The sequence below is a fragment of the Neltuma alba genome, unplaced genomic scaffold, assembly GCF_004799145.2.
Source record: "Neltuma alba isolate B1F8T4 unplaced genomic scaffold, ASM479914v2 tig00004553_pilon, whole genome shotgun sequence".
In the NCBI taxonomy this organism is placed as follows: domain Eukaryota; kingdom Viridiplantae; phylum Streptophyta; class Magnoliopsida; order Fabales; family Fabaceae; genus Neltuma; species Neltuma alba.
Window position 1 is genome coordinate 29,148 of NW_021633761.1, and position 13,165 is coordinate 42,312.

The 13,165-nt window shown below is 35.8% G+C and overlaps 2 protein-coding genes across 2 annotated transcripts; both read left to right on the forward strand.

Moving 5' to 3' along the window:
- The first annotated feature begins 236 nt into the window (after positions 1-236).
- On the forward strand, positions 237-4,545 carry LOC114745167 (zinc finger CCCH domain-containing protein 12). The gene is made up of 2 exons (XM_028933319.1): positions 237-1,233; positions 3,967-4,545. The coding sequence occupies exons 1-2, from the start codon at positions 495-497 to the stop codon at positions 4,248-4,250; spliced, it is 1,023 nt and encodes a 340-aa protein (XP_028789152.1). The 5' UTR covers positions 237-494; the 3' UTR covers positions 4,251-4,545.
- Positions 4,546-5,733: 1,188 nt separating this feature from the next.
- LOC114745165 (uncharacterized protein At4g17910-like) lies at positions 5,734-12,375 on the forward strand. Its single transcript, XM_028933317.1, is given in 17 exon segments — positions 5,734-5,925; positions 6,021-6,084; positions 6,165-6,210; positions 6,532-6,650; positions 7,028-7,101; positions 7,230-7,314; positions 7,398-7,487; positions 7,919-7,992; positions 8,854-8,941; positions 9,265-9,391; positions 9,473-9,577; positions 9,701-9,827; positions 9,919-9,970; positions 11,663-11,707; positions 12,052-12,150; positions 12,234-12,329; positions 12,331-12,375. Coding segments are annotated over 17 exon segments (1,365 nt in total). The 5' UTR covers positions 5,734-5,896.
- Positions 12,376-13,165: the final 790 nt, after the last annotated feature.

Sequence of the window (13,165 nt, forward strand, 5' to 3'; positions counted from 1 at the left end):
AATCAGAGGTAGTATATTAAAATGAAAATTTAGGGGGAAAAAAACACATCTCCTTTCTTTATTAATTACTGCAAGAAAAGATAGGAAGGCAATCTCCTGCCTTCTTTATTAATGACTGCAAATCTTTTTTCTCATCTCCAACTATAAATTTGTCCAATCTTCTAAATTAATACAGTGAATCCGTTTCCTAATTCGGTAATTCCAAATCATTTCATACTCTTTCACCATGTTTTCTCCAGATGCCGCAGATCTAGCTACTTACCTCCTCGTTGAGTCATTTTGGTGTCCTCTATTTTCTTTTTCCTCCTAACTTATCCATTTTGCTTTTTATCTATGTCTGGTCCGGTGGGGCTGTTGTTTTCGTTCTTGTTTGGTCTCAGAGATGTGTTTGATGTTTTAGTTAAACAAGGTAGCACCGGACTACTTGCTTAGGGTTTTTCTTTCTGTTACTCTAACTTAAAATTGTACACTTTTGTATCTCCATTATTCTTGTAATGGATTATGGTCGAGATGGAAACGTCGTTCAAATAATCACTGGCGGTGGAAATGAAAACTGGTCCAGTGACCAGGCCGTTTGGGCAACGGAAGACGATTATCGATTCTGGAACAACGGGGATTCTGACACTCCCTCGGACTCGAATTACGATCAAAGGCAGTCCCAATCACGATCTGGGAGCGAACCCCCCAATAAGAAATCCAGGAATTCTCAGGATGTGTCTTCATCGAATCGGTCCAAAGCTATAGGGAAAATGTTCTTCAAGACAAAACTGTGTTGCAAATTCCGGGCCGGTACATGTCCTTACATCACGAACTGCAATTTCGCCCACAGTGTTGAAGAGCTTCGACGGCCACCTCCGAATTGGCAAGAAATTGTGGCTGCTCATGAGGAGGAAAAATCCATAATGTCGGAACCGAGGGAGGAGTTTCAAATTCCGTCCATTGGGTCGTCCGGGTTTGCTGGGGAGATGCAGAGAGCGTATAAAGGTCGCCATTGCAAGAAGTTTTACACGGAAGAAGGATGCCCATATGGAGATAATTGTACATTTCTTCATGACGAGCAATCTAGGAATCGTGAGAGTGTGGCTATAAGTTTAGGCCCCGGTGGGTATGGTGGTGCTGGGAGTGGCTCTAGTTCCAAGCCATCAAATTGGAAAACACGGATTTGCAATAAGTGGGAGATGACTGGGTATTGCCCATTTGGAAATAAATGTCATTTTGCTCATGGTGCTGCAGGTATGATTCGCTAACCTTGAGATGTTGAAGAGCTTATGCTTTAATTGAAGAAAGATGAACTTTTATGCTGTAATCTTTTCAAATCAGCCAAATCGTCAAACTTACTCTTAAGCAAGATTTTCTTAGAACTTAAAGACCTGAAATAGATTTTTTTTTTTTTTTTTTAAAAAGGAATTAGCTTCATCTTTTAGTCTGGTGACGACTTGGGATAATGATGCTTGATCATAATTAAGGGGATGTGTATTGGACATAGCATTCTGCTGGAATTAAAATTAGTTTGTGACCGTCACTTTAGTTGGATACACATTCTGTGACCGAGATAATAGTTCCGCGTATTGACATTAGGTTGCTTTTGGATTACTACACATAAAATTTTCATTTCCGATTGTCACTACGGCTATAATTTCGTATAAAACAAAATTCCCTTTGGCACCACAATGCAAAAACATGTCTGTGGTGGCGGATACCAACTACTGAGAGCTATTATCATATGATAAGCATGACTTTCATTAAGCATACCAGTCAAGTTTACTTTGAACTGGCTTATTTATCCCTTACAATGTTTTATTTAGAAAATGAGGGACACATTCGTATAATCAGAAAAAAGGGTTCTTATTCATTGCCTAGTGAAAGGTCTAACAAACAACTGAAATACAGTTACAGCAGAATTATTGACTGAGCTAGGGAAATTTCTTTTTCATTTCTTCCAAACTCTTATGCACTTAGCCAAGACTTTGTCAAAGGAAGCATGAGAAGCTAGCTACCCTGGCCTTTTGTGGTTTATTGCCACGCGTATAAGCTGCAAGGTATGAGTTCGAGAGCTGCTGTCCCACCCAAAAGAAAAAAAAAAGGGAAGCATGGGGAGAATAAATTCATGATAATTGTGTTCATTTATGATGTACCTGTAATTGGGAATTTATTTGTAACCTTTTTTTTCCTTGGCCACTGGACTTTATGCATTGCGTAGAAGTTTAGAACTCTGTTTTTTGAGTCATGGGTTATCTCATTCGTAGTTGGACCATTAGTGGTAGTTATGTTCGCTTGAGTCTTAATTTTGGATTTCTTATCCTAGTTAAATTAGAGCTGTTTAAATCACCTATAAAAAGGCATATATCTGTCTCATGGGCTGCAGCTTTGTCGTTGAGCCTGTGATAATATTCAGGAATTCCGATATTGTTCTTCAGTTTCCCATTTTCTTTCTACACCACTAGACGGTGGGTCCTGTGTGTTGCATAGAATTTGAAGTGAGGCTTAGCTCATGAATTATGAGCAATGCTTTGCCTTCCTATAAATTATGTGGTGTGTTAATATAACGATGATTCTCACCTTTTGCTTCCTACGCTTTGTGTGCTTTAATATCTTAGCTTGCTTTGTCTGATATAAGGAAGCAGCATTTGAAAACTTGAAAAATAGAAGTTGGGCTATGTTCAGAAAGAGAATAGCTTAAATCCTCAGGGCTTTTAGAGATGCTTTTAAGATGGCATGAGACCGTGAGTCATGCTTACACTGGTGCACTTTTAGGCAACTTATGGTATTACAGTAGAGGCCAAATTTAAAGAAGCTTGCCGGAAGATGGGCATTCTAATAATATTTGTTGAAGAATGAAGTTGGACCCAGCTGAAAAATAGCTGAATACTTAAAGTCACCGAGTCCTCTCAGGATTAAACAATGTCATCTTAAGATGCATATTATTTTTAACTGAGCAACATCATATGGAGGAAAATCAAATTCTCAGAAAAAACTATGTACTTAACATATAAGGTGCAAAAAGATGTGATCGAGATAGTTATAAAAAGGATGTGATTGAAATAGTTGTCTACTGCCAAAGGTCTTATAGCTTAGTGGCATTGATACTCTCCTGTAAGTTGAAGGTCGCGGGTTTGATCCCCCTTGTAACTCAGGTTGTTAGTGCTTGCCCTTTTAATTAAAAAGGAAAAAAGCTGTCTACCCCAAAACCTGTGGATTGGAAAGGAAAAATAAAGGAGGAGAATAGAGAGAGAACTGGGGGAGGATGATTATAGGAATGATTAACTATTTAGCTTAGTCATTATTTGGTTGCCTGCTCATTTCAAATCAATGAAAACTGGTGCAATTATCAGCCTGAAAAAGAAGATTGCATCTAAAATGGCAAGAGTATATGTAATTAGAAAAATTTGCCCAGTTGATTTTGGTACGTCACTGTTTCTCTTTCTGAGAGAATGAGACTGAGCTGCGGATTTTGTGGCTGAAGTTGGAAACGACTGATGTGCATTCATGGTTCTGTGCTTTCTAGGCTAAAACAATAAAAAGAAGAGAAGATTACCTTGTATTGGGATTACATCCTTTACCCTTAAATGGAGCTGTGTATTTGTGATATAGTGTTAAGCAAGAGCTGGAGGATAAAAGTCTTATTCGATGTAATGCTATTGCCGTTAATGTTACTCTACACTCATCATGAAAGTTATCTGAGACATATGTTTGTCATCGTCAATTAAATGCTAATGATGTAGTCAGTGTGCATGCTACTTATTGTTCTGTCTGAATGCTATCTGCACCAAGGAATGAGTCCAGTGCTGTTGTAGTCTCAGCTAATCTATCAGTACTTGTCCTTGTGGGTAATATTTAAAGACATTTTTCTTTGACATTAACATAAGCAAATACTCAAGTACCTTGTGGGCTTTAACTGTTACTGCCAGAACTGTGTTTAACCAGCCGTTTCACGGTCTGAGTTTTCATTGTATATTTCCACCTCAGAGTTGCACCGATATGGAGGGGGTCCTATGGAGGGAGAAAATAGGGACCCTGGATCTGCTACTGCTCCTGACACGAAGCAGGGTGGGGTGCCTTCGAAAACGCCTGCTGATAATGTGGTTTCAGCAGTCACTCCTGTGGCTCATCCTGATGTCTATCATATTGGAGTTCCTTCACAGAGATCTTCCATTGTGATTCAGCGGCCAGGTCAGAGAGCTCATCAGAAGTGGAAGGGTCCGGATAAAATCAGTAGGATATATGGTGATTGGATTGATGACTTGGAATGAATTCAGGAGTCCCATTTTTGCTATCGGAGGAAACGGCTGATAAGGATTTATGGCCACGACGTGTATCACCTATAAACTGGATATGTAGTTTCCTTAGGCTGTGATCTTATCATATGATGATCATGTATCTCTGGTCTTCTCTTTGCGAAGAAAGCACAGGGGGGAAGGGATGAGTTATTTTATGATTTCCATTCTCACCTTTTTTGTGTATCACTTTAACCTATCAGATGAACTTTTCATCCTACGAGAACATTGTTTCAATTCACTAATATATGTTCCGTTTCTAAATTTGATCCATAGCCGCATCACCGTATCTGCATCAGATTCTGTGCCTGTTATGGTTCTTCTCTCTTCTTATCAAACGCATTAGCCCTTGTCTTTCTTGCGCTTGACTATGTTTAAAAAGAGTGAGAGCCCCTGCATAATTTTATGAAAAGTAAGCCTGAGAAACAGTCTATGAAGGGCATGGCCTGTTTATCCGATATTATGTTTCGACTTTCGACCCAAAATAAATCCATTTAAATACTATCTTCCGTTCTAAATATATTTGATACTAAATATAAAAATTAATTGACTAATTTGAGTATATTAAAAAAATAAATTAATTTAGTTATTTGTAATAAATAGGTGTTATTTTTTCTAAAATATTCTTGCTAATTAAGTGTCTTGGTTAGAACTACTATTATTGGAAGGATTACTTTAGAAAAAATACATAAATATGAGAGACAAAATGGATTGGAGTTTTATATTTAGGACCAAAATAAAAGTCAAATGAGATTTTATATTAAGGATCGGAGGTGGTATATAAATACTCATTCCCTTTGAAACTGAGGTGTTTTTTTAAAGAAAAATGACAAAAAAAGAAGTTGAAAATTATTAAATCTCAAATCAAGTTTGGTAATAGCATTTTATTTGATGTTGACAACGTTAAATTTGTAAATGACAATAAATTTTTATTGATATTCAGTCATTTTTAGCTTCTTTGTTTTTATCATTTTTTTAGTCTAATTTACATCCTCCATAAATTAGATAATATCATTAAAACATTATACATTCTTTTCATAGTTCAATGTTAGTCTAAAGTTTTGAGGGAAAAAATATGATGTTGCCCTTTGTTGAGTATACCTTATTTTGACCATTAGTCCATGGAGACCAATATAGTTACTAATTAAGTTTTTAAAATTTATAAATAAATGTCAAAGGACTAATGTTATTTCTTATCATGTGTTAGTAAGTAGTTAAAAATATTTTTTTGATAATCTAAATATTAATTAATATTATTTTCAAATCTTTATATATACAATTTACAATTTTTCAAGGTTTACAAAATACTCGTATATAAGAATTTATAAATTAATTATTATATTATTATTTATAAGGTAATGGGTAATAATTTATAACTTTTTCCCAAAATATATAATTGCCCTTGGCCATCACGACAGGAGATCGACAAGAGGGAACAGGGTTTATAAGCTAACGGCCCATATGGAGAAGAGCGCGCCCTACTGGGTCTCAATTCTCCAGACGCTACATTCCGACCTGGTGGGGTTGAAAGCAATTTGTGTTCTGCTATTTTAGTTCGGCCAAAGCTGGGTATTACACTTGTCTCGTCGCCTCACCTGGGCGAGGCTTTTCAGCTGTTTCCCATGGATTCTTATAAGCTTGAGAAAGAAAAGTAACTCTCGTTGTCCCTGTAGTTTCTTTACTATAATTCAGAGTTTATCACATTTGATGCCGTCTTTTGTTTTAATTTTCCTGTTAATTATACAGGTTCGTGACCAATTTGACCGGATCCTCTATGCTGGAAATAGCGGTTCTCACAATGACAATTCCTGTGAGTCTCCTCGGGCTGGATTGAATAGTACTAATCTTTATATTAACTAAGATATGATACAGTTCTCATTGTGCTTTCAGTTGTTGGCCGTTTTTCGTCACTCAACCATCTCCAATTCCATTGCCGGTCAGTCCTGAGACTTTTTTTTTCATGTTGGTTTTTTTTTTTTTTTTTAAATCTAGATTCGATGAATTTGACATTTACAAATCTCCAGATTTTGGATTTTCTGTTTTTGCATTTGCTTCTAGCTTGCCATGTTAGTTCATTGATACTCCAGATTTTAGTTTTTCCCTTCCCAATGGCATAAAAGCATATTACATGCTAGTAATTGGTCCACGTTTCTCTTGTTTGTTCCATTAAGGTCCGCTTGGTGCATAGCATCATACATGGCGCAGATAAGATATGTTGTTTCATTTATTTATTTTTTTAATTTCTTCTCCACCATAGGTGGCTCGCTGAAGAAAACAGATGATGCAGTTGCTGAGTCTAGAAATCTGAAAACATACTTAACTACCTTGTGTTTGGATTATCTTGTCATTATTCTTCCTGTTTCCGCGTTTGGCACTGTAAGTGTTCATATCAAGTATTTTTCCAGAAGTACAAAATGCCTGCTTCAAGGATGCTTGTTCAAACTCTAATTGATACCAAGGCTGTGGATGTTAAAAATTCCAGTCGCTTAAGGAGATTTTGGTTTATAAACGGTCCGTTTTAATGAATAAAATACTTCATTTTTGAGAGGGTGCTTGTAATTTCTTGCTCGTCTCATTCTTTTGCTCTTTCTCCCTCCCTCCCTCTGTTCGGGGATCTGGTTGAAAATAGCAAGATTCTAATATGTCTGCGTTTTTTTTTTCGAGAAAAATTACTCAATTTTTAAATCATTTTTTGCTTTGTTTCCTTTTTTTTATTTTTTATTTTTACTTTGGTTTCTAAACATGCATTACAGGTACTGGCAGATCGGACCTATATTGGGTCATTTGTGATTGTACTCTTCACCTTAATTTCTGTTGCTGCCAAAAGGTAGTCATGTGAATTTATTTTCCTAACCTTTTGAAGGAAGAGATTTATGCCATCAATCAATCTTTGATTCTTAAAATTTCGCATGAGTTTGATTCTGAAGCACATGATGATTCACTTTGTGTTCTTAGGTGCAAATATGGTGGTTCTTCTCTTTCTTTTGAGGGGGATTCCAGGTCTCTCCGTGCATACATTTCATCATACAGGTTTATTGTGGTATGTAAAGTTCCCATTGAACTCTGTCATTCCATTTTACCAATTTTTCTTTTTTCCATTGTGATGAAATTTAACCTTTGCAGATGATTATAACATGTGCGTGTATTTTGGCTGTTGACTTCAGAATATTTCCCAGAAGATTTGCGAAGACTGAAACGTATGGAACTAGTTTGGTGAGATTTTTAAGAAATTTGTAACTTCGCTTTTTATGTTTATAACTAGACAAGTGAGCTATTTATTGTAATTTTATGGTACATGAACCAATCTTGTACTACAGTTTGAAAAAGAGGGACATCCCCCAACAACCTCCACACTTCTACTCATCTTTCAATTGATTCTTATCTATTGAAAGAGTTTCTTCAGTTATATATTTGCATAGGTTGTTCAATTTTGGAAGGATTTTTTGGCTCAAGGAAAGATAATAATGGGACATAAAATATTAACTAACTTATGTGTTGGTTTGGTATCTCTTTATCATGTGGCTGCCCTGTATTTGCTGCTTGGTGCGTCCATTTTTTTCTGTTTTACTGAGTCAGATGCCAAGTAGTAGCATGTCTGATAATATCATTATATTATTGAATTTGAGAATAATTGTGCATGCCAGATGGATCTTGGAGTTGGATCATTTGTGGTGGTAAACTCATTTGTTTCTCGGCAAGCTAGAAATATCATATCAACGTGAGTAATCAGACTTGTCTCTATGAATGATCTTTAAGACCTAATTGCATTAACTTGCAAAGTGAACTCGTAAATTTTTTGTGTATATAAGCCCACTATGATGCAATAATATGCATACATACATATATATATATATATTGATATGGCAGTGATTTTCTCTCAGCTTTTATGAAATGTTAGTTGTTCCAGCCAAATCAGTTAGAGAGCTTAGATGCCAGTCTTATACTATGGGCAAAGAGGCCATGTGTCTAACATGCCCTTGCTGACAGGATTTTGGTTATGGTTTTTCTCCTTCCTCCCCTGGCTTCATCACCTTGTGCAAAAATTTTTAATCTCCTTATTGTAATCTTGATTTGGCGTCAATAAAATATAAAACGGGGAACCCCTATGTTATTGGCACAATTAAGTTGTTGGAGAAACAAGATATTGGATTGGTTACCCATACTATTCCAATGGAACTTGAGACCAAACTTCTGTGTCCTAAACTCATTATAATTGTAGAAGTTGACATTAAAGAAGGAATTGAGTAGGCAGTGGAAATTTAAGGCCAAGCAGTTTCCGACTTTCCATGGTGTGGTGCCATTGCAAAATCACTTGATTGTCTTTGCATTCTAAAAAAGAATTCCTCAAACATATTGAAAGCCTTGTATTTCCTATCTTTAGAAGGATACTATTGGGATGTGTTGAAAGTTCTCCTTTAAAATTTGATAGGACATCACAGGGAAATTTTTCTTTTGGCGCCTCCCAAATGTCGTGTAGTTACTTGTTTGAGGAGCTTAGATCTGAATATATGTTGTCTGTGGTGTAGTACTATACTGCATTTTGCATTCATCTGATTACATCAATTTTCCCATGCTTCAGTGGCTGGAAGACTGCAGTGCTGTCCACTATTCCACTGATTATCTTAGGATTTATTCGTATCGTTACAACAACGGGTATCAATTATCAGGTAGCATTATTTTCCTGGGTTTCCTCATAAATTGTCGCATGGTATGCAATTTCTGTCCCACGGATCTTAGTGAGCTAATTAGCTTTCAATATGATAAAGAGATGATAGTCTTTTGGTGTTTACTGTTGTAGACATTCTCTGTCCAAAATGAGTAGTAAAATAATATAAAATGAGAGGAAGAACAAGTGCAGTAGCTCTCATGGTTGTTCTGGACAATGATTTGCTGCTATGGCCTTTCCGCTAGACGTTTGAGCTCTTCTGGTCAAATTATTAGTTCAAGGCATTCTTATGGAAATGTATACTTAAATTTCATTTTCATACAGCTACATGTGAGTGAATATGGTGTGCATTGGAATTTTTTCTTCACACTTGCTGGGATTTCAATCCTTACTTCCGTGGTTAATATTCCCGCACAATATTCTGGAATTCTTGGTTCTCTTGTCTTAATAGGTAAATGATTATTTCAGGCTTCTTTCCAGATCTTATCTTTTGTAACGTGATTATTTTTTAAGTTTATTTTCTGTTTTTAAGGGTACCAGCTCTGCTTGTTACGTGGGTTAAATAATTATCTGCTTTCTGATGAAAGAGGAACTGATATTATCAGCCAAAATAAGGAGGGGCTATTTAGCTTATTTGGTGAGAATTATACCCTTCATGTTTTAATGTTGGTGTTGGGTATGAGATTTGGTGATAAAGTACTTTCAATCATTTTGCTTCATGTATATAATTTTTAGTCAAATTATGTTATTCTGTCACCAGGATACTGGGGTATGTACCTCATTGGTGTTCATTTGGCAAATTATCTTTTCTTTGGAAGATCCTCCTCTGCGTTTAAAAGCAGCAGATGGGTTAGAATAAGAGTATGGATTCTCTGTCTATTATTCTGGTAATCCTTTATCCAGTACCTGATTGACTCTTTTCAATGAAGTTCACTGTTACAATTGCATTCTTCTCCTTCTGTTACATGCCCGTGTCAGGTTATTAACCGTGCTGCTAGACAGATATGTTGAAAGAGTCTCACGGAGAATGGTAGGACATCTTACCATTTGAAGATATTTTAACTAATCGGGCATTAATTTAAATGGGCGAAGGTGTACTTTAGTCCTTAAATTTGTGGTGGCTTTCAGTTTCGTCCCTTTTTTAAACAATTAAGTCAAGCCCTATAATTTGCTAAAATGTTTCAGTGTTTTTTTCTAAGAGATTACTCCATCAGAGCCATTGGCAGAATCCTCCTACCTGGCATTTGCATGGTCACATCATACAGTTACATGTCCATTGAAGAGCACGGTAAAAACCTTAGTTCCTAGGGCTCTTCTTCCCTTTTCCTCTCCTAAATTCAGCTAAGCAAGAGATCCACCAAGAATCAAACCTAGCTAGCATTTGGAAATGAATTAATGTTATGATAAAGCCCTTGTGGTTCTGCCACCATCCATTAATCCTTATAATTTTTAAATCAATTTCCTCTACTCTCTCTTCCACTTTCTTTGGCCATGTTAGGAGAATTGAAGAAGACATATAGTACATGTAAAACTTGGTTTTGGCTACTTACTTCTTTTATTACTTATTGCTGTTGTTGTTTTGATTACAAATGTTAAACACATCAAAATACAGCAAGAACAGATATAAATGCCTCAAACAGTATGGAGACAACAGGTTGGTGTTTAATCAAACAACACAAAATCATTGGTTTTATGTGCAACCCTCGCATGCTCATTTGCACACCTATTATTAACTTCCCTACACATGCAATGAAGGTTAATCTTGCTGTCCATAAGCATAACTCTGGCCTTTTCTATTTCTTCGTTGTGGAAACACATTGATGAGATCTGGGCTTGGGAAATTTAAAAAAAAAAGAAAGAAAGAAAGAAAGAAAATTCTGGTGAAGATAATAATGCTATAATCTCAAAATGCTACAACTTCAATAGACTGAGGAGAGTCTCCAAATACAAGTTCAAACTGCCAACTCCCCACTTTTCCCCTCAGTCCTCTCTCTCTTTCGTTGCGTGTGATTAGGTTTGATGGGGTTTATGGGACACGTGGGACTTTATCACATGCACAGACACACATATCAAATAACTTGTGCCTTGCCTTGGCCAAAGCATGGAAGTTTCTTCTTTTAATGTATGTTGCAATACAAATTAAATGAATGGGTTTCCTTAATAATAGGAATAATAAAACACGAAGTATTGCTAATATCAATATCATTGTAAATACTAAATTTAATAGCCTTTAAACCTTTGTTCTTTAATTAGAGATTAACTTAATAATTCATAGCTTTAATAATACTACTAGGATAGGGTAATTCCAAATTTTACACTTCCCTTTTGATGTTTGCCTTGGAGTCTGTTGGTATTTTGTTTCTTCTGAGTTGTAGAAGAAATAGAAGAATAAGGGATTGGTGGGGTGCAAGGGATTGTACAGATTGGGAGTGTAAAGGTAGTTGGCAGCTGAGTTGAGAGCAAGATAAGTCTCAAAAGTTGATTGATAATTGTGCCAGTAATTTTTGTTTGAATTATGAAATCCTTATGAAGCGTTGGGCATGAATGTAATGTGATCATCAGAGACTAGCTACTGACTTTTACACATATATGCCATGTAAGATGCGATTGAGGCTAAAAAAATTAAAGGGACGGAATGGAAACACCTCCAACCTAAGGGACTAAAGTTCACTTATGCCTTTTGGAATCGGTGATGAAATCTAATTTTTACCATTCTGTGCAGTGCAACCTTCCATATGTTGTTATGGTATTCGCTAACAACCTACAGGTTATCCTTACTTCCTTTTATTTATGAATCTCGTGTTTTGGTAGTTTGATGGGGACTGTTCACTCTAGCTTGTTTCAAGGCTGCCAACATATTAGGGTTCTTCTCTTAATCTATCTTTATTGGTATTAATTAGCATTTATCAGCCTATTTTGATGGAACTGGGTCCTTAAAGTAATGTGTCATACCAATTGCAGCAGCATGTATTTCAATAGTTTCATAATTCTTATTTTCCTAGTAGAGCATTGGTGAATCTACTGTAAAAAATGTGACTACCATTTGGGCATCAGATTACGGATTCAGTATTTGAATCCCTGATCAGAATATTACTTTTTATTTGTTTTCAGATTTTTTCAATTCTGATGCTGGGCGATCTTGTTCCTGGACGTAAAATTTCAATACTTGAAGAAGCATTTAATCGGAACTTACTGCCCACATTTCTTCTGGTGAACAACGTTTCCCTTAGATAAATTTACATTTCTTTCTCTCTAGTTTTCCTTTTTAATTAATCATAATTATTCATTTGCAGGCAAATCTCTTCACAGGACTGATAAACATGTCTATCAATACCCTCTCTGCGTCATCTTTTACAGCCACTTGTATCTTGATTGTCTATACCTTAGTTTTTATCAATTACGGCTGGAATTGCTGATTTTTATGGTATCAGCTGAAACTTGGTTGATGCTGCCCGTTGGCGTTGCTCCTGCCTCCTCTTATTTATAGTATTAAAGTGACAAAAAGATTTTGTAAATCTTCCAGATAACCTACTAGCTTAGGATCCATATGCATTGCAATCGACTTTGTACAAAAAGTGAGATTGGAAGTTCCAATTCTATTTTGCCTCCATCTGGTTAACGGTTGAGAAAATTTTAGATCTTACCGAAATTGTCATTGTTGAGAATGCGTATGTGTGACGATAAATCAATGAAGATATTGATTATAAAGCTTAGTTCCATGGATCTCAAATATAATGGAGAGCCATTTCTTTGTAACTGCTTGTATTGTATATCAGTGAGCTCTTGCACGGGACTCTGGTCACTCTCACGCCAGTGCATGCAATTATGTTTTGTATGCTTTCGAAAGTTTAAATAAGGTCAAATCAAGATTTATATGTAAAATTTATTATATAAAAATTCTTGTAATTAATATTATTAAATTTTTACAATCTATTCGTTATGATTTAATTAGATAAAACTGTGCTAAGTGTATATGATATAATATTCAATTCTTTTCCTTTGTGTTAAGAGAAGTTAGGCGAACGATGTGAACATTTGATCCGCATTGAAGTTTGCATCTTATATCTTTTTTCCTGATAACTTATAAATATGATCAAACAATTTAAAATGGGCTATTCATAATTATACATTTTTGAAATGCAACATTTATAAGATTTCGAGCAATTTTCTTTTGGCACATGAAGGTCTAAATTTTGAACTTCACCCAGATCCCACTAAGGCCCAA

Bases quoted from the DNA above. Each gene is read 5' to 3' on its own strand.
- LOC114745167 (XM_028933319.1), top strand. From the start codon at position 495: ATGGATTATGGTCGAGATGGAAACGTCGTTCAAATAATCACTGGCGGT. The intron at 1,234-3,966 runs GTATGATTCGCT...TTTCCACCTCAG, and splicing joins TTTTGCTCATGGTGCTGCAG to AGTTGCACCGATATGGAGGG.